Raw genomic sequence first — 26844 nt, 5'->3', positions numbered from 1 at the left:
CCTCCCAAGGAGCATGTACATTGTCTCTGTGCCAAGGGACTCTGGGGATGGGGAAGATGCGCTCTCTGTCCCTGCAGTTGCCCCTGCTGCCTTGAAGAGTCCCTCCATCCTGGAGGCACCATGAGGCAGGATATACAGAGGCCCTCAGGACACGAGGCCCCAAGAAGCATTCACCCTGAAAGACGATCGTGAGCCTGCTCCTGCTGGGTCCTGGCTTCTGCTTTGGAGGTAAGAGAGAAAATCAAACAAGAATCAAAGTCCGGTGTGTCCTCCCCCAGAGGAGAAACATCTCAGAAGGGCGTCTCTACCTCAGGCTGTCTTTCACACCATGAGCAGTGGGAAATGAAGAGCCTTCTCTTCCCATGGTCCATAAACTCATGCTGGACGGCTGCACTTCAAGGAGTCTGAGCCTCCGTGCCTGGGCCAGGCTTCTGACCAACATGGCCTGAAGGCATGCATGGGCACAGTTAGACAACTAGGTTTATCCATTGGTCCTCTGGTGTCATAATCAGACAGATTTTACCACCAGGATGTTAAGGGAATAATCTGCGATTCTTCTGTTGTCAGGGCAGTGTTCGTGGTGGCTGTACTTTGTCCCTAAATGGGAGGTGTCTTTACTCCTGCTTTTACACTCTCATCTCACTTGTGATGCCTTCTGGGAAAGAAGCTGAACTCAATCTGAACAAGAATATAGGGACACACATGCGTGCGCTCCACATTTGTTCCATGAATGTATGCATGCACACACACGTACACACACACACACACTCTATATTTTTTCCATGCCATGGTGATTCAATGCATTAAAATGTTAGACCTGTCAGAAGTAAAGGAACCTGGATTCATGTCTGATAGCTGGTGAACCCACCTTTCTCCAGAGACGCTCAGTGGTAAAAACACAAGAAGGTGGTCCCTAAGAAGGCTGGGATCTGCCTTGTATGATTAGCCCTGCATCCCAAGGTACCCACAGGCAGCTTCTGGTAAGGGACCTTTTCCCTTGTCCTGTACCCCAGTACCAGAGAGCATGGTGGATGCTTGCTTGTCCCAGGACCAAATGAGAGCCTGGAATAGGTTGGAGGGAGGGTCAGGGTCTTAAGCTATGACAGGAAAGGCCAGGAAAAACCATACTGGAAGCAAGTGGCCAGAATGTGAGTCCCGCAGATATTTTACAGGAGCCCAAGAAGATCAGGGCAAGATCATCCAAGGTGTCTAGAACCTTCTGCATTTGTGGAGCAACAGCACAAGGAAGGCACTGGCCAGATATTCATACCCTGAATCTCCAAGATCAGTGCTGAATCTCCGGTCACTCTGTCCCCTCGAGGTATTTCTGTGCCCGTGCCAGCTGCTTTGAGTCAGAAGTGGAGAAAAGTATAGGGAAGAGATCACTTTCAGACAGTAAAGAGAGCTAAGCCCCTCCTTCGGAGAGCACAGTGCCTAGAAAGGTGCTCCACTTAGACAGTGAGAGTGGGTAAAGTGGCCAGGGGAAGGGTGTGTTCACTGGAGGCCACACCCAAAGGGGATGTTCCAGGGAGCAGGTCCTAGGTGACCTCACTCAACCCTGCTGCCACCAACATGCCCTACCTTGCTTACCGCTGCCATGAGGAGGGCAGAACGAGACATCTTGAACCCCCCCAAAGCCAGAATTTTCAGTAAGTCCACAGTATACACGGTACGCATTGCACAAAGCTTTATTGGGCCCCTCCCGCAGTCACTCCAGGGGATCCCAGTGGGGTCAGCCTGGGAGGGGCAGGTCTGCCAAGCAGACACAGCGTTTCATCTTCGGATAGGCTGCTGGCCACCGAGGAAGGGCAGGCCGGGTAGAAGGCATGTGCTCCGCTGAGGACAGTCCAGGCAGGAAGGCTGGCCTCCCCTACATGGGGAAGGGGGGACAGGTCAGACATGGACTCTGGGAGGAGAGAAAGATTATGAGGACCCCGAAGGAAAAAGAAGGGCAACAGGAACACCATGGTGGAATTTTGGAGGGAGGAAGCCCCCGGAGTGTCCAGAGGCCAGTGCAGGGAGGAAGCAGATTAAGAGGGACAACTGTGAAGACCAAGGAAGCCCGAGTCCATGCCACCAAGTCATGATGAGATGGGGCCAGACCCAGGGCACTAGACCGTCGTTCTCCAACACCCTCTCTAAGTGTGGGGGTTGATCCATCTTTATGAGTGCTTAGGAGATACCCCTGCTGGGAGATGTAGAAACCACTGGCACTACCCACCCAGTTCCATGGAGCCTCCTGGCAGCCTTGGGAGAGAAAGGCAGAGACTGGGCCTGCCACACCCACACACCAGCCCCGCCCAGAGGCTGAGAGACAAGGGGTTAGTGCCAGGCCCACCAAGCACCCCCTTCACGGGCAGACCACTATGACCCAGATCTTGGGAGCGGAAAGTTGGCCGAAGTCCAGTCCTCCGAAGTCATGCCAGGGCCCCCACCCCCCCCCACCCACACACCCTGAGTTGTTCCAGGACATCAAATGGACCCGGTCCAATATATCCCTCCTTTTCTCTCCCCTGTCTGCCCTCTGCTGGAGCTGGAGAAGGGTAGGCAGGAGGGCCCAGGGTATGCCCCGCCTGGGCCCCTGAACATGAGAAGCGCCCAAGTTTGGTCCCCTCCCAAGTTCACTGAGGTCCAAGCATCTCAGTGACTTCAGGTGGGTCTTGGCCTTGCACCAGGATTCACTCTCTAGACAGCTGGGACAAGACAAGACAGTCTAAGCAGCTGGTAAGAAGGCAGAGAGTGATGGCTAGTTGGGGTGCTGCCCTGGAGGGCAGTGAGAAACAGGGTGGAGATGGGATGATGGAGGGGTAGGGAGCCGCCAAGCCAGGTTTGCGTCCCAAAGGCAGGATCAACCACACCTTGGGTCTGTCCTCACCTGTACAGGAGGCCATAGGAGCCGAAGGGGCCTGGTACTCTGGAACCCTGAGGTGTGGGGTGCAGCCTGTTCCCACACAACATCAGCCCAGCAAGGCTGAAGGCTGCTTTCCCAGGTGTCCCACAGCAGGAAGGAGTGATGATCAGCTGTCCCATAGAGTAGGACCAGCAGGGCTGGACTTACATCTGTCCCAGACTATGACTGCCACGTGGAACACGCACCCGGACACACATGAACATATCCCAGGTGCCCTTTTCAGAAACCACACGTGGGAAGGGGAGGACCTGCCACAAACCCCTGTCCCAGGTCCTTGAGGGAAGGGGCAGGGAATGCGCCTAGACTGGTGTCTCCCAGAGATGAGGGAAACTTCGACTGAGGAGAATTATCTCTTGCTCTACCCAAGAAAGGGTCTCAGAAGCCCCCAATCTGCCTCTCAGAGTCTCCAGCAAGAGTCTCTTCTCACTCTACCATCCCAATCCAAAAGGGAAAGCGGGGCGGGGGGGTCTTCAATCTCAGAGAAGCTCCTGCTTCGGGATAGAATGAGTGGGACCCCCCCCCATTCAAGTATGTTCCGGGAGATTTCCCTAGTCCTCCTGAAAGACCCTCCCATGGCTGCTGGGAACAATACAGGAGGCTTCCCCTCAGATGGAAAGTGCTGGGCTATACACCCCATCCCACAGGGCAGAGAAACCCCCTGACCCAGAGGGAAGAGAGCCACATTCACAGGCCACTTTATTCTCCAAGCCAGGTACACTTGGGGCTCCAGCTGCTGCAGCCACAGGTCCCGCCCGCGAAGGGATCCTCAGGCAGAGACCGCGGAAACCCGGTGGCAAGGGCAGGCGCCTACCTGCGCGCCCTCTGGGCCACTTGCCCCGCGGTCGACTTCTCCGGACAAGTTCCTTGGCTAGTGGAAAGTGATGCCGACGCCCACTCGCCCGGAAAGGCAGAAAGGTCTCGGCCGGGAAAGTTAGGCAGCCGGTCTCTCCTGGGAGGGCAGCGCACGGGACGTGAGCGGCTGGAGCCCCGGATCCGGCTTGGGTCCCATCACCCCAGAGAAGCCCCTGCGATTGAAGAGGTGTTCTAGGCAGTACGGTTCCCGGGCGCTGCCTTTGGGGTTGAAGCCTTGCCTTGAGGGGGGTCACTGTGAGATGTAGCGAAGCGGGACTTGCTCAGGGTCTCGGGGACCCCAGGTCAAGGTACCTCCCCGCTGCCCCTGAACCCAAGTCGCCAGCAGTGCACCGCGCGCAGAGACAGATTAGGAGGTCTCCGCCGCCGCGGCAGGGCCGGCCAGGACCACGCATTGTTGGGGAGTTACCCCGCACCCCTAAGAGCCTCAGCACACGTTTTCGGTTGAAAGTACGCACTTTACGCGTCCGGGCGCCTCCGCGGTGAGTCGGGCCGCCGCGCTCCGGGTTCGCGAAGGTGGCTCAGTTCGGGCGCTCCAGTCTCGACGTTCCCGGGGCAGAGAGCAACGTCCGGGGACGAACGGGACGGGTGCGCCCGGCGGCCGGGGCTGCGCCGGGCGAGGCAAGCGGCGAGAGGGGAGCGCTCCCGCGTTCAGGCAACAGCTACCCCTAGTGGGAGAGCCGCCCGGGGCCGGCGCCGCCCCGCGCCCGCTGCCCCGCGCCCCGCGCCCCGCGCCCGCAGCGTCCCGCGCCCAGGGCGTCCAGGAGCAGGCCGGGGGCGAGGTTCGGCGTCGCTTGCCGCGACTCTCCAGGTCTCCCGAGCCAGGCACTAGCCCACCCTCGGGCCCTGCCCTCTGCACCGCCGGGCTGAAGCCGAGGGGACACTAACCCGGGAACCGTGGCGCCCGGCGGGAACGAGATGGGACGGGGCGGGCGCGGCGCGGACTGGGGAGGCGCGCGGCAAGCTCGGGCAGCGGCGGGGGGCGCGGAGCGCGGTGTGCGTGGCGGGGCGGTGCGGGGGGCGGCTGTGTGCGAGGCGCGAGTGTGAGCGCGCGCGGGAGGCGGGCGGACGGGCTGCGGCAGTCGAGCGGCGCCCGCGGGCGAGCGGGGAAGGCGGCGGGAACCCAAAGTTGCCTCCTCGCGGGCCCGCGTCCCCGGCAGGGCTGCAGCCGGGGGCCGGCCGAGCGGCGACCGCGGACCTGGACTCCCGCGGTACCTGGGCAGCGACCCCGCACGAGCGGCAGCAGCGTGGGCGGCGTTGGCGGCGGCGGCGCGCGGGAAGCGAACCGGAGCTCCGGCGCGGTCCTGCGGCCGCCAGGGAACTCAGCTCAGGTGCGCGGTGAGAGGGGCGCGGGCTGGGGCCCGGCCGCTGGGACCTGGGCAGTGCGAGGCGCTTGCGCGGGCTAGCCCACTGCCACCACCGACTGCCCGACTCTGGGATCGGGCTCCCAGTCCCGGGCCGCAGCGACTCTGGGGTCCCCCGCCCCTGAGAGCTGGCTGCGGGGCTCAGGCCCGCCCCTGCCAGCCTTGGGACGCACCGCTCCACCCTCAGTCAGCCTACACCCGCCCTCGACCCAGGATTTCTGGGGCATTGGCCGCGCCTCTGGGTGATCCCTCCGGGCTCAAGTTGCAAGGGGGCGGGTCCCGGCCGGAGGTGGAGTCTCCCGCCAATTCAAGCTTTGACTATAAATTGAGCTCCCTGAGTCGACGAAGACCAGATGCCTCGCCAGGCCGCCTCGCGGTTGGTGGTCGGAGAAGGTGAAGGACCCCGGGGGGCTTCGGGGCCCGCGGTCACCATGATCCGCTCCCTGCTGCTTCACTCTCTGAGGCTCTGCGCCCAGACTGCCTCGTGCCTCGTGCTGTTCCCGCGCTTCTTAGGCACGGCCTTCATGCTCTGGCTTTTAGATTTCTTGTGCATCCGCAAGCATTTCCTGCGTCGTAGACATCCTGACCACCCTGAGCCCGAAGTAGAGCTCAACAGTGAAGGCGAGGAGGTGCCCGCCGATGACCCACCCATCTGTGTATCAGACGACAACCGTCTGTGCACCCTGGCCTCTCTCAAAGCCGTGTGGCATGGCCAGAAGTTGGATTTCTTCAAGCAGGCCTTCGAGGGTGGCCCTGCGCCTAACTCGGAGGTCGTCCGGCCTGATGGCTTCCAGAGTCAGCGCATCCTCGACTATGCACAAGGGAGCCGCCCACTAGTGCTCAATTTTGGCAGCTGTACCTGACCTCCGTTCATGGCGCGAATGAGCGCCTTCCAGCGTCTGGTCACCAAGTACCAACGTGATGTTGACTTCCTCATCATCTACATCGAGGAAGCCCACCCATCCGACGGCTGGGTCACCACAGATTCACCCTACTCCATCCCACAGCACCGAAGCCTAGAGGACCGTGTCAGCGCGGCAAGGGTACTTCAACAAGGTGCACCTGGCTGTGCTCTGGTCCTGGACACCATGGCCAACTCCAGCAGTTCCGCATATGGTGCCTATTTTGAGCGTCTCTACGTTATCCAGAGTGGTACCATCATGTACCAGGGAGGCCGTGGCCCGGACGGGTACCAGGTGTCTGAGCTGCGTACTTGGTTGGAGCACTATGATGAGCAGTTGCACGGTAGTAGGCCACATCGATTCTAAATAACCAAGGGACAAGTGACTGACATTGGAGGGCTGGGTCTTCGGGCCTTCGAAGCCCACATGCTAGCGCTACAAATGAAGTCAAGACTGTTGGGGTGCCCATGGCACAGATGCGCACAGCCACAGAACTCAGGCTGAGTCTGGCTCTCAGCCACCTAACGGCTTAATATCCATGAGACTCTGCTGTATTTGTATCTGCTTGGCTTGCTCTCAGAAGCATTGCTGCGACTCGAACTGGCAGCTTTGTCCCTGCTGGACTTTCTCACACCTGCTCCCTAGCAGTGTGCCACAGTCCCGAGCATCCCACAGCGCCGACTTGTTGGCCACGCCCGCGCGCCCCGAGCGCAGCTGGGTTCCAGCAGCGCCAGAGACTCTTGCTAATTGCCTGGCACCCACCTGTCGCATGCAGGGAGTCCTGCTGCTTTTGTGTTTCTTTCTTGTCCCTGGGCTGGGGGAGGGGCTCGGGATAGGGAAAGGGTGGGCAGGGTATTTTCCCCACCTAGCTTTGGGTGCGCTGGAGCCCGACTGCTGATGACGAACCGACTCTAACTGGGCTTGACCACGGGTCGGCTCTGAATTGCAGAAGGGCTCTAAAATAGTGCCTAAAGTAAGAAGGGGAGAGTGCTCTGGGTTCCAGAAGGAACCATCAAAAAATGGGGTGGAAGAGGGACATGGTAAGGGGTAGGCTTAGGGACCAAAGGAAGTGACTTGAGGCATTGGCGAGGTATGAAGAACCCCAGAAGGAGGCTATAACTCCTTGCGGGTTGGGGGAGTAGTTCGAAGGAAGGGAGATGGGGGAGAGCCTGGGAGTCCTAAGCAGAGAGTTGTGATTGGGGGCGGGGGTGAAGACCAGTCAGTGAGTGTTGTGTTGGAAACATTCCTTGTGTATAAACTTTTAAGCTACAATAATAAAGACTTGAAGGAAGTTGTTCTGATTGCCTTGGTCCGTTTACTTTCTCGTGTCTCTGAAAAGCAGGAAGAATTAAGCACCAATTTCTCCCTTGCGTCCCCATAGTGACTCTGGGGGAAAAGAGGGGTGCGAAGGAGCCCAGACCTTGCAGTGGGGGGGCGCAATGGATGCCTTGGGAAGGGTTTGTCCTGGGACCGCAGACGCATATACACTTGCTACGCTGGGGCAGAGAAGTTGGGGCCAGAAGACCCCGGGGCGCAGAGGCCCATGAGAAGGTGAGACAAGAAGGCCCTCATTTGACACTGCGCTTATTCATGTCAGGGCACGCGCGCGCGCACGCGCGCGCGCGCGCACACACACACACACACACACACACACACACACACACACACACTAGGACAACTACAGTGCCGTCTAACTTCTCCCAGCTTTGGGCAGTGCAGGATAAGAGACAGAACCTCCAAGGGATGGGTTTCCGGCCACTAAATTGCCCTTGCGCCCTGGTCCAGCCCTTTGTGCCTGCCTCACCTACCGAATTGTCTCTGACCCCCCCCTCCAGGTTGCTGGGAGGTGCGACTAAAGTCACACCGGGGCACAGCGGCTCCATTACTCTGACGCAGCTCCCATTGCTGGGACGGGGAATGCTGAGGGATGCCCGCGCCCAGGACACTCCTCCTCCCGCTTCCCACGCCCCAGCCAAACCTCACTGCCGCCGACCCCTCACCCTGCTTGGGAATGGGAAGCAGAGAAGACAAGGAGGATGGGAAAGACCGGGGGCGGAGGAGGGTGGGGAGGGAGGTCGTGGTGCTGGCACCCATCCCTGTGCAGTCATGGCCAGGAGCTCTCGCACAAGGCTCACCCTCAATCCCCCCCCACCCCGCCCTCCTCCCCACCCCCACCACCCCACCACCCCACCCCGCCTGGGGCAGCTCCCGGAGTGAGTTGAAGGAAGCTTCCAAAGCACAAGAGAGAGAGAGATCAGCGCACCCTGCACTTCACTCTGCTGGTGACATCTTAACAGAAAAAGTGAGAAGAAAGTAAGGGAGTCCGAGGTCAGAGTCGAGTCCTGATGTGAAAGGACAGTGAACTCTGCGGTCTGAGCCCGGGGGCATAGGGTTGTGTGGCACACTTCTTGATTGATGCATGGCGCGCGCGCGCACGCAAGGATGAGTAGGGACCCATAGATAAGAGGAAGACAGGCCCTTGCCCCACCAACTTGTCCCCTGATTCCCCGGGCAGCCCCCTCCCTCCTACCCTCTTCCCTGAAAACCCTTGGAACTGACACCCTAACATCGGTGAATTATTCTTTATTGTATATTTTTTGCTTTGAAAATACTTCAATTGAAAAATAACTTTTAAGGAAAAAATCAGCACAGATGGTATTTCTGCGTCCCCCCCTCCCACCCCACCCCCTGCGCGCACTTCTCATCCTGAAACCTCAGGAAGAATAAACACAGGGAACGCTGAGGAACCACCGCCTGGAGCTGGGCAAGACCCGCCCTAAGAACACAGCTGCCCCGCTGAGGCTGGGCCGGACTAATCTGGGTCCCCACTGGCCACTTGAGGGTCTAACCCCTCTCGGGTGTGATCCCCGAAGCAGAGCGCAGAGCTTTTCCAGGCGTCCAGGCCACAGCTGGGAGAGCTCCGTGTGTTCCAGAGGTTCCCGCCCTTTCCTCAGCCCCCACCCCAGCTCCAATGGAGTCTCAACACCCTTCTTCTCCCTCCCTCCCTCCTTCCTCCTTTCTTGCCTTTCCTTTCTCTTCCTTCCTTCCTTCCTGCTTTCCCCCCCTTTCCTGAAAAAGATATATCATTTTCTTATTTTAAAAAAGTGCGCTCGTTACAGAAAACAAAGACTGAAGAAGATGAAAATGGTTCTCGGTAACCTCCCTGCCTGTGTACCTTCGCCACCTGTGAATGTCGATCTTAAAAGCAAAGGCCTATCCCACCATTGCCCCTCACCATTAACTTTTACCCACCCTGCCTCGCATGCTCTCTCTCCTTCTATATCAATAACTGAGACTTGAACAGTGCCACAGCACGTGGCCAAAAGGAGAGTCAGGAACATGGGTCTGGGTGGGCACTCTAAAGGCCACAAGATCTGCCCCTCTATCTAGAGCATGACACTCTTCCTAATGTGAAATGGCTAAGTCAGCACTGGGTCACAGATATGCCTGTTTTATAGCATGTTGCTAAACTGCCTTCCAGAAAAATCTGATTGGAATTGTTTCTTAATTTCCCCCCCCCATGTGTCTCCTTTATTTTTAACTAAAAACCACAGAGATGGCACATAAGTTTATTATTCTCCATATTAAATTTTAAAGACAGGACATACAGCGGGACGCAGAGTCCTAGCTGAGAGGAGTTTTCTGACTGAGCATCAGGAACCCAGCCATGGACAGTGAAATCTGCTATCCCTTCAAGTCAAACAACCTGGAGAACTGAAAGAGAATAAGCACAATAAAAATACCCGTGTGAGCTTCACCCAGGGAACTAGGGAAGTGCAGAGTTCTGCAGCAGTCAGAGGGGGAGGGAGGGAGGGAGACAGAGAAAGGGAGACAGAGAGAGGGAGACAGAGAGAGGGAGACGAGAGAGAGAGAGAGAGAGAGAGAGAGAGAGAGAGAGAGAGAGAGAGAGAGAGAGAGAGAGAGAGAGAGAGAGAGATCCTGCCGTGAAATGCAAGGGAGTCAACTCCTGAGAAGTCAAAAATGGAAATGCTTGTGAGCCCTGACCTGAGTCTCCTCTCCTCCACTGGGGCCGGAGGCGGCTCCCTTCAGAGTCCGTTTCGGATTATCACTACTGTGCATGCCACTCAGGGATGTAGCTTCCATAGCTGGGTTTGATAACCGCCCACCCACCCCACATGCTTCTCTCAGGCCCCTTCCCTCCCGCAGCCCCCTCCACTGACGATCCATCTGGTCTGAGCAGGTCTGTGCCTGCAGACTCTGCCTGGAATCATCCTGGCATCTCAATGCCCCTCCCCCAGGAGGCAGAACTCCACTCTGTCCTCAAGAAAGGCTGAGATCCGTGTGCATGGGGGGGGCAGTAATGTGAGGGTTCTGACTGTTCCCTTCACCCACCCATCTCTTTACTGCTTCCACATTCCCAGAGGTCCAGGGCAGGCTGAAGGTTCAAAGTCCAGCCTCCAACATGGAGGGCGAGATGAAGGCTATTAAAGAGGTCCTAAAAGGGGGGGGGGTCTCGCTTGCCCTGTGAGGGCAGGGGTTCTCCCACGCATGTGTGGAAGGAGGAACTGGCATCCCCGAGAGAAAAAGCACAGCCAAGGAAGCTTGAAAATACACGTCTGTCCACATAGCCAGATGCCCTCTACATGACTGCAGAGGGGGAGGAGCCCTCAGCCGGACAGGCCAGAGGAAGAGGTCCCCCTCCTGCTGTTACACCTGAGCCTTTGGGGATAGGGACTTCAAACAGTGAAATGGGTGCTGGTCAGAAGGGAGAACTTAAGTTGGGGGGCACATCTATCCACCCACCACAGTCAGAGGGACCCTGGGCTCAGAGGGCAGGTGGCATCACTGCCTCCACTGCCTTAGGGTTGGCCTGAAGAAACAAATACAGGTGGGTAAAGGAATAGGTAGGCACCAAGAGGCCGGGGCACCTCCTCCTTGACTTTCTGCAAGACATACTGATGAGGGGATTTACTCGGGGGTGGAACAAAGGCCACTGCCTCTAAAAACCTGCTGATTGGTCACCTTGAAGAACGTGATCACAGCCCATTTCCTGGGTGAAGAAAGTGAGGCCCAGTATGTCAGGCCAGGATGTCCGGGCCTGAACTGTTACCTTCTACATTCCTATACTGCAAGCCTCACCTCCTGCAATTAGAACATGACCTTATTTGGAGATCAGGCCTAGAAAGAGGTGATTAAGTTAAAATGAGGTCATGAGGGTGGGCCCTAATCCAACCTGACTAGAGTCCTCCTAAGATCAGGATACAGAGGCACACAGAGGAAAGGCCATATAGGGACATGGTAAGAAGAATCCATCCATCAGCCAAAGCATCAGGACGCCCCCCCATCCCAGTTGTGGCAACATTGTTACAGCAGTCACAGGGTTAGAAGTGGCTTTGACCAAGGCTTGTCATCCTCCACTCCTAGGGTTTAACTCCGGGCTCCTCCCCATAGGGAGGACTGAGGGTCTGCTCCTCCTTCAGTAGACACCAGAGCAATGAGTCTGGGTTGGGGTGCTTGGTTTAATGTTCTTTTTAAAATATCTGCAAAGATGAGTATACACACACACAGCTCTAGAAAAATCTACCGGCGGTAGGCACAGTACCCGTCTCTGTGTGGGTGGGATTCTGACTGTTTTCTTGCTTTCTTCTTATTGCTTATCTGTAGTCTGTGACTTTTCAGTAATGAACGAGTATTGCTCTTATGACAGAAAAAAAAATTCAACTAAAAACCAGCAGAAATGGTGGCTGTCCCCCAGGGCCAGGAAGGAAGGGCATAGCGCAGGCGCAAGTGTGGCTGAGTTAATGGGCTCTGGGCCAGGCCTGGGGAAGGGGTACTTTAATTCGAGGTAGGCAGGCTAGTAGGCAAGAAGAAAAGGGAGGAACTGAGGAAGAAGGGGGAGGGAGAGAGAAAGAAGGCTGGTGAATGACAGGACACACAGTTAAATTTAAATTTCAGCTAAACAACAAGCAATACTTTAGCATAAGTGTGCCCCATACATTGCATGGGATATACTTACATTAGAAATTATTTCTCACTTCATTATTTACCTGATCTCAAGTTGTTTGTTTCCCCTTGAAGTCTGGAAGATCTGTAGCTCCAATCTCCCAGAAGTGACCAGATCCTGTCAGTTGGCAGACGACACCAGACTCTTTGGAGATTGCATGTGGGGATGCGAAGCCAAGAAAGAATGGTCACAGCTGGTACAGGCTTTGCAGAGTCCCCTGCAAAATGAAACAGTAAGACCTCTGCCCTTTAAACACAATACCACTGACAGTACAGAAAGCGTTTCCTTTCTCCCAAGGCATCCCAACTTGTCATGGTGTTTCCTTGCTATTGAATGTCATTATACAGAAGAGAAAGGTAACATTTTACTCTCTGTGAAATGTATTGCCATTAACCGAACAGTATTACTATTACATTAATGTCATGGAATGTAAATGTGTCGCTGTTCGTGTAGTGGTGTTAGTCTGAGTTCTGAAAAAAAAAATGGAACCAACAGGAGATGACAGTTAGAGGTTTAGCATGAAGAGTCAGCTCTTGGAGAAGACCCTGCAACCAGAGGCAGCAGAAGAAGAAAAAGCAAATGAGACTGAGTCAAAATTAAAAGCTAGTGCACATCAAAGAAAGCCGTGAGCAGAGAGAAGAGGCGGCATGCCGAGCGGGGGAAGCATTTAACAGCCACACAAAGACTTCAGAAGTCAAAACCGAGTCTGGAGAAAAAGCTCAGTAGCTAAGAACACTGGCTGCTTTTCCAGAGGACCCAAGTTCAGTTCCCAGCACCCATATCAGGCAGTTTATAACCACCTGTAACTCCAGGTCCACAGATCTGAAGCCTCTGCCCTCCACAGGTATCTGCACTACACACACACACACACACACACACACATACACACACACCACATATGAACACACATAATTAAAAGTGATACAAATAAGTGTTCTTAAAAATAGACAAAAATTACAATGGTGAATATACAATCATAAGTTATAAATTTTTAATATTTGAAACGTATAAGAAAGTTCAACAACTCAGCAGCAAAAAAAAATATGAAGTTGTATTTTGAAGTGGGCAAAGGACCTTTTGTGACGATGGTTCACCTTGATTGCCAACTTGGCTGGATTTGGAACCACCCCATGGCCCAGAATCCCAGTTCTAGGTGTGAGTGTATAGGAAAAGGAGTCGGGGGGGGGAGAGACATCGGGGCTCCAGGTGCACTACAGCAGCCTGTCCACAGCAGCTGGGGTATGGGTCTATCCAAGTATGCATCCCTGGGTCAGTGTTGGAAGAACACATCATCTTGAACTGACAAGATGTCTCAGTGGGTAGGGGTGCTCGACACCAAGCCCTATAGGATTATATGGGTGTGGCCTTGTTGGAGGAAGTGTGTCACTGCGGTGGACTTCAAGGTTTCAAAAGCCCATGCTGGGTGTGCTTGCCCGTCCCCACCCGTCTGCCTGACTGCCTGCAGATCAGGATGTAGCTCTCAGCTACTTCTCCAGCACCATGTCTGCCTGCCTACCGGCCTCCATGCTCCCTGCCAGGATGAGAACGGACTAAGCCTCTGAAACTGTTTGCAAGACCCAATTAAACGCTTTCTTTTGTAAGAATTGTGCTGCTCCTAGTGTCTCTTCACAGCAATAGAACAGTGACTGAGGTACCTGGTCACCTGAGTCCCATCCCTGGGATTCAAATGGTGAAAAATGACTACAACAAGCTGTCTGCTGACGTACACACACACACACACACACACACACACACACACACACACACGCGGGGGGGCAGGGCGCACATGTGCAGACATACACATACACAGTGTAACTTTTTATTGAAAATATATTTTTATTTTATGCAATGTATTGTGATTACAGTTTCCCTCCCTCAACCCCTCCCAGGTCCTCCTCACTTCCCCCACTCACCCAAATCCACACTCTTCCATTAGAAAATAAACAGGCATCTATTTTAAGTAATAATAATAAAATTAAATTAAAAAGAACAGAATTGGGCAAAAAAGGTTGAAAATCATTATATATATATATATATATATATATATATATATATATATATATATATGTGTGTGTGTGTGTGTGTGTTTTTACAAAGGAAAGTACTGCAGAAGGAAAATGCCTTAGCCTTTAAAGGCAATAGCATCCGGTGGTGATGATGAGAAGGTAATCTGTTTTCCAAAGCCAGAGACCCAGAGATCTGAGCCTTGCTCTTCCAGGCAAGCCCAGTCCCCTGCTTGGGATGGCATCCGCAGCTCCCCAGGAGACAAAACTCTAAGTATCTAGGAGGGTGTCTCTGGAGCCGGAGAGGCTTCACAGCAGACAAAAAACACATTCTACATTCTGAGGTCCTGGGCTGAATGGAAAGGAGAAAGTGACCTGCACACCAGCGTTAGTCTCCCTCTGCTTCCTGACTGCAGATACAATGTAACTTGTCAACTCCCACCACCATGCCCCCCCCAATAGACAATACCCTCAAACTGAAATTAACCTTTCTCTCTTTCCCTAAGTTGCATTTGTCAGATACTTTGACAAGGATGGTGACAGATACCCTGCTTGTGGGGGAGGGGGGGAGCAGGGAAGAGCAATACCTTACTCAGCCTTTTATTCCAGTCAGGCCCTCAGGTGGCTGGGTGAGGCCCCTCGGGGGAGGGCGTCCATTTCCCTCAACCTACCAAGCCAAACGTGAGTGAGCCCATCCACATATCTGCTCCAAGACACATCGGTGGATAACGGTTATCTGGCCACTGTGACACAGAATTAGCCATCACAGTGTTCTTCCTTCATCTCCCGGGTCTTAAAGACAAAATGATCACAGTTAGCTATGTGCAGGGTGGCCCAAATGAAGCTCTTGTTTTGTATCTGGTCCCCCACGTGTATTTTATTCTTGGTAACAACAGAGATGCGACTGGCATCTGGCCTGGCTGTTTGTGGCACTTGTTCCCACACACTGTGTTCTGTGTACAGGTGAGTAAGGGGACAGAAGAGGACCCCTGCTTTGTCCTTCATCCAGGCCTCTGTACCATCCTTTAGAAACAATGAAATGACCCCGCTGCCCACTGCTCACCCCGCTCAGCTCATTGGCACACTCAAGTCACACTCAGCTCATTGGCACACTCAAGCCACACTCAGCTCATTGGCACACTCAGCTCACACTCAGCTCATTGGCACACTCAGCTCATTGGCTCACACTCAGCTCATTGACACACAGCTCACACTCAGCTCACACTCAGCTCACACTCAGCTCATTGGCACACTCAGCTTACACTCAGCTCATTGGCACACTCAGATCACCTGTACTCACTCGTCTTACCTACACACTCAGCTTATCTGCACTCAGCACACCTGCACTCTGAGCTTGCACACTCAGCTCACCTGCACTCAGCTCATTTGTACACTTAGTTCATTTGCACACTCAGCTCACCTGTACTCTCCACTCACATGCACTCGCAGATCGCCTGCACACTCAGATCACCTGCACACTCAGGTCACATGCACACTCAGATCACCTACATCATGCCATCAGACTCTAAAGCTCTGACCCAGGCTTTTGTTTGGGGGACAGTTTCTTCTATACCTGGATGTAACAAAAAAACAAAAACCCGTATATAAATGGGTTCATGCTTCAAGCTAAAGATCAGAGAAGCAAAGCAACCAAGCCACTAGCTCTTACTTCTGCCTCTGCCTCTGCCTCTGCCTCTGCCTCTGCCTCTGCCTCTGCCTCTGCCTCTGCCTCAAGCTGAAAGGGTTGATCCTGTCTCCATGAGCTCTCCTGCAAGCCCCAGACTGCTGCCTCTCCTCAGCATGGCTAGAGACTAATCTCAGAATGCAGTCTGAGGCATCGGGCTCCTGTCTTTTACATACCTCCCTTGGGCTGGAATTAAAGGTTGATTTCTAATTCTCTTTTAGGCTGATCCAATCTTGCATAGGCCAGGGTGGCCTTGAACTCAGAGAGAGCCATCTGCCTGTCTTCTGAATCCTGGGATTAAGGGTGCATGCCACTACCGCCTAGCTCTATGGCTAACTAGTAATGGTTGCTGGTATTAAAGATGTGTATCTCCATTGCCTGACCACTATTGCTTATGGCTGGCTTTGCATCCTGAACCCTCAAGCAAGCTTTATCAAATCATAAATAATATATTACCACACCTGGACTGTCTCTGTGCCAGACTCAACGAAAGCAAAAATGACACACCAACACCAGCCATTACCGTGCACATGGATTCTGATAGCCCAGGGGACCAAAACCAGAGTCAGAGCTGGGACGGGCAGAGGAAGGCACTGGGAAGGAGCTGTGAAGCCTGTCACCAGCTGGATGCAAGAATTCATGAGAGAGAGAGAGAGAGAGAGAGAGAGAGAGAGAGAGAGAGAGAGAAGCAGAAAGAGGGATACATATGTGTACATTCATATGATGAATGAGTCCAGGTAATGTATACATATCTGTGCTTATATGTGCATGCATGAGTGTGCCTGAGCCTATGACTTCCCCCTCCATATTCTCAATGAGTCTCTGACACCCAGCAAGTGAAAATGAAACCAAAAAAGTAGAAAGCCTAGGAGAAGGGAAGCAGGGAGACTCCAGGAGGGCTTCCTAGAGGTCCATCTTGCTAACCTGAGAAGGATGTGGGGAGAACCTTGGCAGCATTTGGCCAGGGCAGGAAAGTCCTTGAGGAAGACTCTGGCATGAAAGGCAAGGGTGACTAGCCCATGCTGGAGCTGCTCCTTGAAGGTCCCGGGAGGTACAGGAAGGTGCTATGAGATGGGCAGAGGTGTGGGGAACAAGCCCTGCCTAATCCAGGCTGGCTTCCCAGTGGCTCCATTACGAGCTGGTGGCTAATAGACTGGACAGATGTGTTGGCTCCCAGTTCCACCCATACCACAACCGTGCTCCCTCTGACCTGGACTTCCTCTCCCTTCTTTGGGACAGCTAGACCCAGTCACCCTGACCTGCACAGAGCTCAGGGTTGGGCAGAGCAGGGAGAACCACCCCAGGAGCTGCTCTGAGAAGCTGCCCCAGGCCCAGCTGCTCTGCGCGAGCCACCACTACTCTGGCTTCCTTAACCCCTCCAAGAGAAAGCGCTCCAACCACCTTCTGCCCAGGATGCAGTCCCGCATCTACAGCTGTCCCTCCCGAGGACTCACTCTCTTCTGAGGCGACACAGACCACGGCTCACCACCCACACGGGAAGGAACACAACAGACAATCCCAGCACAGATAAGTTCTCCTGGTTAAAGATCTGAAAGTTTTTCATCTCCTCAGCCCCATCTGCACACTGAGTGCAATTCCTAGGGGTTGTCGAGCATCAGGAAGAAGGAAGCGGGAGAGGAAAGGACTTGGGGGGGGGGGAATCATCCCTACGGCCACTCTTTCCTTAGACCATGCTCATTCCTGCCCGGAACTGTGCCAGCCCTGAGTCCTGTTCCACAGGGCTGTTGAGAGCACACTATGTTAGGAACACATTTGCATATTTCTAAAATGTCAGAATTTATTAAATAACAATAAATTCTCGTAGCCCAGCAGTCTCAATGGCAGCAATTTGCTAGACACTCCCCCTTTCCTTGGTAATTCTGGCCAATGCAACATGGGTTCTTTTATTCTAACCTTAATTACTAATATTACATCTCAGATAACACAGCACACATAATACAACCCCATGGGTTTCTGGGGCTGGGGAGACGGCTGGGTGGGCGAAAGCACTTGCAGTGGGAGCATGAGAACCTGAGTTTGCAGCCCGAGAACCTGCATGGGAGCCAGATACACTCGTGACTATCTGGAGTCCCAACTCTCCTGTAGGAAATGGGAGAAGGGAGTCTGAGGCAGGAGAATCCCTAGAAGCTCACGGGCCAGTTACCCTGGCACACACAGCAGAGGAAAAGGTGGAAGGCAAGGGCCAGCACCATGGCTGTCTGTCCTCTGTCCACTATATTCATACATGAATCCACAATGGTAGACCTAGCGGGTGTGGTGGAGGGCCTAGAACCTCAGCACTTGGGAGGTAGAGGCAGGAGAAGTAGGATTTCATGGCCAGCCGGAGATGCATAAGACCTGCCTCAAAAACAAAAAAGGTGAATTTTATGGTGTGCATATTTTATCATGTGTATCGTGTCGGCACACAAGAGTGTTTAATTTACTGTAAGGTTTCATACCTGTGTAGATTGGGTTACATGGTTAGCATTTCCCCTCTCATATCCATACACATCACACTACACAGTTTTAAAAAGTGCATCGCCACAGTCTTGGGATGGGGGAAAACACCAAAGAAAAGATGTGGGCACTCCCTAGAGCAGGGTTGGTCTTAGGATACCTGCTGGCACTTGTGCCTGTGTCTCCAGGGTGGGGTCAGTTGAGACAGCCCACTCTGTGTCCTGGGAGTGGAGCCCCTACCACAGGCTGCCCTTGGTGGCCTCTGAGGATGGAGCTGGACAGCAGGAGGTCAGGTAGGGGGTAGGAGGCAGGAAGAAGAGTTGCAATTTGGTTCCCATCAGCGTGGTTGCAGCCTGATTGTGTGCCTGAGCCGCTGTGGCATCTCTCCCTCCACAGGCTCTCCGTCTCCTTTCGTACTCAGGGAGGCATGGAACCCTAGGAGCGTCATCCTGGACACAAGGTCTGCCCAATGGGCTCCTCCTTCACCAACAGTCCCATAGTTAGCCTCCTTCCCACACCTGTCGCCTGGTGGATAAAACAGGACAAAGAAACTGGGCACGATGATGCGCATTTATAATCCCAGCACTCAAGAGGCCAAGGCAGGAGGATCACAAGTTATAGGTCAGCATGAACTGCTGAGTCATAGCCTGCCTCAAACAAACAAACAAAACAAAGCAAAACAATAAACAGAAGGATGAAGCTGACGTTGGGAGGGAGCACTGTCGTCCACAGAGCCAATAAGAGTATGCATGGAGCACACACAGCATCGTGGAGGAGGACAGCTGAACTGGGAGCTCCCCACATAGAACAGGGGTGACAAGTGAGCACGATCTACTTTCCGGAGCCTGCAAAGCTATCCTGGTCCACCCTCCAGAAATGCCCATGCCTGATCCTCAGGGGCTAGAGATGATCGCAACATTTCGTGGCAAAGGGTGCCCGCAGCTGAAGTGAGAGGTTGGCTTTGGATCATCCAGAAAGCCCCTCACGAGAGGAACGCAGGGGTCACAGGGTCGCCTGGCTCTCTGGATGGAGGAAGAACGTGAGCACAGATGAGCACTAGTCTCTAGAGGCTGGGGGAGCTGGGAGAAAAGGAATCGTTCTCTACCAGACTCTTCAAGGGCATCTAAACCCAGGGGGCCAGCCTGACTCAGGACCACCAGAACTGAAGGAGCCATTGGCCTTGTTTCAGGCCACCAAGCTCAGGTCATCTGTTGCCACAGTAATACCATAACTCACCACCTTCAGGAGGAAATACCAACTGTGGCCATATACTATGGGGTTCTGCACTGATCGGAACACTGGGCTCACCCATGGAAGCTGGGGCTGAGGGCCCCTGGCTTGCTGGGAGCACCCAGCAGATGCTTGGACATGGCCTTGACGGTACCCCAGGAAGCAGACACAAGCTCAGAGCTCAGCAAAGACACTAAGGCCTGTAACCAGCTATAGGAGCTATGCTCAACCATGTCCCCTGTGGCCACACTCTGGTGTGGACCCCACCCACACTGGCTCTGAGTAGGCCTGTAACTCACTGGGGTCCAAGTTGCTTCACCTTCCTGCTTTGGGGATTTGGGGCCAGCTACTCTGCTGGAGGGGCCACACGGAGGAGAGGAGAGACCTGGCCACCTTCATGTCCCTTTTGTCTTCCCACATAAGATGGCCCATGCCAGAGGTTCTCAGCCTGCGCATCAGATATTTCCATTAAGATTCATAACAGAGCAAAATCAGTTCTGAAGCAGCGAGGAGGTAATTTTACGGTTGGGGGTCACCACAACCTGAGGAACTGTGTTTAGTGGTCGAAGCGTTAGGAAGACTGAGAACCACAGCAGGCAGAAAAATCTCCCAGCTGAGCCCAATCAGCCGCAAGGCAAGAGAATTAATGAGGTGGCTGTCCTGACACTCACCTCTGGGTGGTCTGTTCTGCAGTATCTGGTCATTCTAGGGGAGTGGGGAGGAGGGAAAAAGAAGCCCCCCAAAAAAGCAAAGTCCCGGCATTGTACTCCGGGGGCTCAGTGAGCCCACCAGGGAAACTGTGTAACCTGGGACTTCTTCCAGAAGTCCTGTGGCTAGCCTGCATCAGCTGGTCATGCCTGTGGGCTCTGCAGACACTAGGCAAGGCCTCCATCTACGTGTCCACCTGGAGGAGGAGAACCCAGTGAGGCATACAGACGGCTTGGTAGCTGCCACAGGAGGGTCTGGGGCCAAATGTCTCTCAGCCTACAGCTCCAAACAGCTGGTGCTGCTTCACGTGACTGTCCCCTCGGTCGCGGAAGACGCGAAACTAAAAGGCAGGTTACAAGAGGGGGTGTGCGGAGTGCTCCAGTGTCTGTGAATATGAATACATGCTGCACACGTGGACAGCACGAAGGACAGACAGAAAGCCATTCCACAGGTGCCCCTTCCTGGAGTGGGGGGAGGAAGTGTGAATGAGGACCAGGGAACCCAGCCAGATCCAGTGTTTGTTTCGTGTTGTAAAACCAAAAGCTAGTGTCACTCTGTGAAGAATCTAGGCAGTGGGTGTGGATGTGGGCTCTGTATGTTTGCAATGGTTCATAATTTACCATAAAAAAAACAGAACTCACTCATTCTCCCTCCCCCACCCCTGAGGCCTCAGCTACCAGTCCTCAGAGGACTCCTCCCCTCTAGCTGCTGTCAAATTGCTCGGGAAGACACATTCAGCAATCCCTGAGACCTTAGTCTTCTCTGACCCAGGAGCAGGGCCAGAGTAGGCTATTAAAGGTCACCCAGGGTGACTCCAGGTGTCTTCCAAGGCCAGCACCACTATGTAGCTGTTCACACAGGCTCCCCAAAGTAACCCTCGCAGGGAGTCTAAGGAAAAAGCTCCGATTGCAGGAGCGGAAACTGAGGCACAGAAGAGCCCACCTTCTAACCCACAAAGGGTAGAGCCAGAATTCAAGGCGAGAGGACTCTGTACTGGTTGTACCAACTCAACACTAGCTCTGCCCAGCGCCTCACGCCGGCCCAAGGTAGCCACACTGACGGCACCGGAAGCCCTGAGGCTTGATATTTTCCTTGTTGAAATATGTGCTGCTCTCATCGAACCCACTGCCCCTAGGCTGGGTGCTGGGTTTATGCAATGAAGCCCTGGCAAGTTAAAAAAAATATACACGGTAAGAAGTGAAATGTCAAAGCCACTTGCACTGAACTTGACATCACCCAATGCACTCGCTGTAGGCTGCTTCCTTTGACACCCAGAGCACCCTGCTCTTGCGTTAGCTTATACCAGAGACCCACAAAGAGGGCTTTGAAACCACTTCTCTGAAGTCATGTGGAGGACTGTCAAGCCTCAAGTCATGTGATGGGTGTCATGGCTCAGGCTAGGCCATGTGCAGATAAAGCCAAGCCCGTCAACCTAAGGGTTAAGACTCTCAAGACTCCCGCCAGGGCAAGGGTGGCCTACAGTGACTGATGGAACTAAGCTAGGGTGAGGTGCGAAGTGCAGGTGACCCTCAGCTTTAGGAAGACTGAGGGGTGCCACGACAGGTGGATATCTGTGACCCTGACTCAATGAGGACACAGTGAACTGGTGCCTGTGATGTCCCAGTATGCAGTACATGGTGGCTGCAACCCCACCGATCACCACTACGGGGTGAGAAAAGGCCTGACTGGCCAGGGTGAAGCGTAGCCTCTCACTGTTGTGGTCACAGGCCGTCTCTCAGCACAGGAGACATATTCCTTCCTCGGGCTTGGAGCTCACGGCGGCGGTCCCTCATGTAGCCAGAGGAGCTGGCACAACCTTCTTCCACTGGGACCTACACAAACACAATTGTCTCAGAGAACAACCCCTCTGCTCTGATCGCTACCACAGCCCCAAAGAGAGGACCGTCACCCAGTCACCTTGCACACAGGCACCAGGGCTAGACCGAATTATTGCTCCACCACCAATGAGCCACAAGACCAAGGAAAGGGCTTACACCTAGTTCCCCTGTCTGTCAAGGGAGTGTTACATCTTAGTAAGAACTCAGGTGGGTAAGTACCTGTGAAGCTCCTGTGAATTCACTAGGCTGAGACATCAAAGCCACCAGGAGCATAAGGGGAACTGAATGCAGGAATGTCAGAACTCCAAGAGAACCATGGGGAATATGAGAGATTTACAAGGTCAAGGGAGACAGGGAAATCCCCAGATCCCTAGAACAGAAGGATCAGCCTGGTCCTGTCCCTGGATTAACTCACAAAGGGGCTGCTGGGCCCTCAAACAGAGCTTGGAGCTGGGTCCCAGGTCTAGATCTGCCCATTTCTACCACCAATTCCAGCTCAGCAATGCCCTACCCTCAATAGCCTGGAGCTTGAACCCCAACATATATCTCTGGGTTTTTATTTTTTTGTGTTACATCCAGGTATAGAAGACACTGTCCCCTGAGAGGCCACCAAACACAAGCAAAAGCCTGGGTCAGAGCTTTAGACTCTGATGGCATGATGTAGGTGATCTGAGTGTGCATGTGACCTGAGTGTGCAGGTGATCTGAGTGTGCATGTGATCTGGGTGTGCAGGCGATCTGAGTGTGCATGTGATCTGGGTGTGCAGGTGATCTGAGTGTGCAGACGATCTAAGTGTGCAGGTGAACCGAGAGTGAAGGTGAGCTGAGTGTGAAGGTGAGTGGAGAATGCAGGTAAGCTGATTGTGCAAATGAACTGATTGTGCAAATGAACTGAGTGTGCAGGTGAGCTGAGTGTGCAGGTGAGCTGAGTGTGCCTCAATAACTCTAGTTGGACGTCTTCATTTGGGATTTTATTGCTGTGAAAAGACACCATGACTGTGGCAACTCTTACAAAGAAAACAATTCATTGAGGGGGCCTCCCTTGCAGTTTCAGAGGTTCAGTCCGTTATCATCATGGCAGGGAGCGTGGCCACATGCAGAGAGACCTACATCTTGCAGGTAACAGGAAAAGAGCTGATGTGCTAGGCGGTATCCTGAGCATAGGAAACCTCAAAGCCCGCCCACACAACGACACACTTCCTCTAACAAGGCCATACCCACTCCAACAAAGCCACACCTCCTAATACTGCCACTCCCTTTGAGATTATAAGATTTTGGGACTATGGGGGTCTATTACATTCAAACTACCACACTGCTGTATCATTAGGTTGTGTGATTCTGGCTTGCAAGACGTCCAGCATAGAGACATTCTGGTTTTCTGTGTAAGTGGATCTGAGATGACCAGAGTTTCCTTTAATACAGAGCAAGCTCCCTGAAGAAGGGCTGTAGGGGGAGGGGACACATCCCCTAGCTGTAGGCACACATGCCCCCTGTGATTAGGTCCATCTTCCCATGCACCATTGCAGTATGAGACCCATCTTCAGGAGCTCAGCGGTGTCTGCTTGTAAGAGGCCATCATTGCTAGGACAGGGGACAGTTGGCATTCCCTCACAGAAGAGGGGGAGGAGAGATTCTAGCCACTTTTCTCAGACACTAGTGTGTATTTCTGCTTTAACTGTATATGGCTTCACGGGATGCTGGAGTAGACAGACTGGTGAAGGTTAATAGAAGGGGCTGCCTCCCTCTCTGCAGCCATGGGAAAGCCATCATTGGTGCTATCAGAAGACTTTCCAGTGTGGCTGCGGCAGGATCATTCATGCTCCTGTCCACAACCCCTCACCCATACTCTGTAAGTAATCTCATAAAATCACTGGTTCGCCAGGGGAACCCATACTGTGGTTTGTTCTTGGGCCCTCTTGAGGAGAGAGTAGATATTACTTATGTCTCCCCTGGGAGGTATTCACTCTCACACACACACACACACACACACACACACACACACCTGCACGTAACAGAGGTTCACACAAAACACCCACCGCCTCTTGCCCAAATCCACACCTCCCACACTCACACCCCTCCTGTCTTCCATTGTTCTCCCCCACCTTCTGGAACCTTGCCTGGGGGCATCTGGCAGAGGTTGCTGACCCTTCAGAGAGCAAAAGAAATTCTTACTTGCCCTTCTTTGGGGAGCTTAAGGTAAGAAAGGGGACATGCCTCTCTCAACTAGAGGTGAGGCTCTTGGGACACCCTTGAGACAGCCAGAGCTGTCGCAATCATCCCTCTCCCGGATCAGATAGTGTGGCTCAGGAAACTCCATCCATCATCTCCAGAACCCATTCCCAATCTACCACACCCCTCCCTGCTCATGCTCATCTAAATTCCAGTTCACCTACCCAATTCAACATCCAACCAGTTGCCGTGGGAAGGCGGCCAACCAGGAACCCCTGCTCTGAACCATCCCTGAAACTAAATTAATTACCTAAAATGTATGGTAAGTTCATCTACACAGCGCCCCCATACTCTGACCGTCGCCTAGGCTAAGGGACCCCAAGCCACTCTCGTGTAACCTTCCATTTGTGTGTTAACATGAGCAGCTGTGAAATTCCATGAGACGCTGACACAGAAATGGGGCTCCTCTTACAGAGTTTACGCATTCCAGGGAACCCCATCTTCGGAGCCAAACTATTCCTATACGTTATAGGGTGGGGGCAAGGCTATGGTGTGTGGGGGCAGGTCCAGGAGCAGTTTCATCCCTAGAGGAAGCACATTTTTACAACTTCTGTAAATCCAACCGAGCTGTCAAAAGCTCGTGAACTCAGCTAGTAAATTGTGAATCGGAAGTCTCAGCTCTCTATGGTGCCACAGAAAACATGACAGCTGTTATCAATTAGGGTGTTTCTGCCTCAAGGCACAGCTGACTCTGCTCCCAGCGGGGTTTCCTGGTGATGCTGGGGCTATGGTAGGGCAGGTGGGCAGCTCTAGAGAAGCCCACCTGTCTTTGCTCCTCCCCTAGTAGCCCAGAACTGGCTGGCCTTGCCACCACACAGGGGGCAGGAGGCTGAAGCCATGTTGGATACATATGAGGAAGACAGGACATCTTAGGGCAAAGGGAATGGCTCTGTCGGTAAAGTGTTTGTGCACAAGCACCCAAGTTCACCCCCAGCACATATGTAGACAGGCTTGGTGTAGAGGCAAGCTCTTGCAGCCCCCATTCTGACAGATCTCTGGAGATCACTACCAGCCAACTTAGACTAACAGGAGAGTGGCAGTCCACCTGAGAGACCCTTTCTCACACACGTGGAAGACTCCTAGGGCATGACACTCACGGCTGACCTCTGTCCCACACACCAACACATACGCGTGTGCACCCACACACTCAGGGATGGCGAGAGGATGGAGAGCTTCACTTTCCGGTGCGCTGCCCTAATTTCTGTAGCTCTGGTAAACACTACGACCAAAAGCCACTTAGGAGAGAAAGGGTTTATTTGGGTTACACTTCCACCTCCTGGCCCATCACTGGAGGAAGCCAAGGCAGGAGGGAGCCCGGAGGCAGGAACTGGAGCAGAGCTTTTCATGGCTTGCTCTGCTACCTTCCCTACACAACCCGGGACCACCTGCCCGGGGGTGACTCGGTCCACAGTGAGCTGAGCCTCCCGCATCAATCAGTAATAAACAAATGCTCCGTAGACTTGCTCACAGGCCCATCTGATGGAGGAGAAGTTTTCCAGTTGAGGTTGCCTCTTCCCAGATGACTTGAGCTTGTGTCAAGTGTTGGGGACCAGGTCATTGGATCTACTTCTTACCCGAAGGCACTTCCCAAAACCCAGGCGCCTTCCCACAGTTGGCCTGGGGCCAGAGATAACCCATCGCTTAACAATGCTAACACCTACACTCCCTGGTGAGACCTCCTGCTCTCTAGCTTATCAAACGCTTCCTGCTCCTAACAGCTCCCTGCCTCACTTCCCAGCGGCTCCTCTGGATCTAACAACCTCCGCCCCATGACCAAAGCCACGTTCCCCTATTTAAGACTGTACAGAACTTTCTTTAAACGGCAGCTTGATCAGCCATGTTGTCCTGCTGGCCATCTCCCCCTTGTCTCTTGTCTCATTCATTCCAGGTTTCCCTGGGCTCGAACCCGTTGTGCCCTGCAGGTACCTTAGGGAGTAGGAATCCCTCTGTCTCGTGGAGTTAAGATGAAGACAATTCATGTGGATTCATGGTGGGTGGGCAGGCTTTGCCATTCCAGATACAGCAGGGGAATCTGTCACTACCCCATCCATAATTTGTCCCACACTACAGTGTTTTCTATTTTGTCCAACGCCCCTCCCCTTCCTCCCAATAAGAGTTCCCTGTAGTGTAGGACGCCAGCGCACTCAGTCAGTCATGTGATCACAAACTGGCTTTTTAAAGATCCTCTTGTCCCCTCCATGTAGAAAAGCCAAGGCAGAGCTAAGAAGAGCAAGGAATTAGGGAGAAGGGAAACTACTGCTGGAGTTGAATAAGTTACATTTCCTGTGGCCCGTGATAAAATACACCAGCAAATGCAACTTGAGGGAGGAAGGTTTGCTTTGAGCCACAGTTTGAGATTCAGTCTGTCATAATGAGGAAGTCACAGTGGCAACAATGTGAAACAGTGTGAAGTCACAGCACAGCCACAGCCAAGAAGCAGAGACTAGTGAATGCAGGTGCTCAGGCAGCTCTCTCCTTTCTATACAGTCCAGGAGGCGAGCCTAGGGAATGGTACCACCTGCTTTGTGGGTGAGTCCTCCCATCTCAACATAATCACCGTAACCCCTCACAGACACGGCCAGAGGCTAACACAAGCTAAATAATCCCTCACAGATATATCCAAGGTCTTATCTGGGGAGATTCTAATCGACCATAAATGTTAGCCATCGAAGGCATTGTCCAAG

The 26844-nt window shown here is 53.6% G+C and overlaps 1 protein-coding gene and 1 long non-coding RNA gene across 4 annotated transcripts; one reads left to right on the top strand and one right to left on the bottom strand.

The window, feature by feature from the left end:
- Nucleotides 1–1672: 1672 nt before the first annotated feature.
- LOC110340563 lies at nt 1673–4438 on the bottom strand. Of its 3 annotated transcripts, none has more exons than XR_005876103.1 (3): nt 4240–4438; nt 3723–4016; nt 1673–1870 (listed from the first exon to the last, which is right to left on the bottom strand). It is a non-coding gene; the product is annotated as an uncharacterized LOC110340563 (long non-coding RNA). The 3 variants fall into 3 exon arrangements; XR_002382354.2 differs by having other exon boundaries at nt 3723–3936; XR_002382353.2 differs by lacking the exon at nt 4240–4438 and having other exon boundaries at nt 3723–4233.
- Nucleotides 4439–5078: 640 nt separating this feature from the next.
- On the top strand, nt 5079–7269 carry Dio3 (iodothyronine deiodinase 3). Its single transcript, XM_005139294.3, has one exon. It carries the CDS (start codon nt 5499–5501, stop codon nt 6411–6413), a length of 915 nt encoding a protein of 304 aa, XP_005139351.3. The 5' UTR covers nt 5079–5498; the 3' UTR covers nt 6414–7269.
- Nucleotides 7270–26844: the final 19575 nt, after the last annotated feature.

This window comes from Mesocricetus auratus, unplaced genomic scaffold, assembly GCF_017639785.1.
Source record: "Mesocricetus auratus isolate SY011 unplaced genomic scaffold, BCM_Maur_2.0 Super-Scaffold_15014, whole genome shotgun sequence".
In the NCBI taxonomy this organism is placed as follows: domain Eukaryota; kingdom Metazoa; phylum Chordata; class Mammalia; order Rodentia; family Cricetidae; genus Mesocricetus; species Mesocricetus auratus.
The sequence above is the reverse complement of the archived record's forward strand: the minus strand, read 5'-3'. Positions and strand labels throughout refer to the sequence as shown.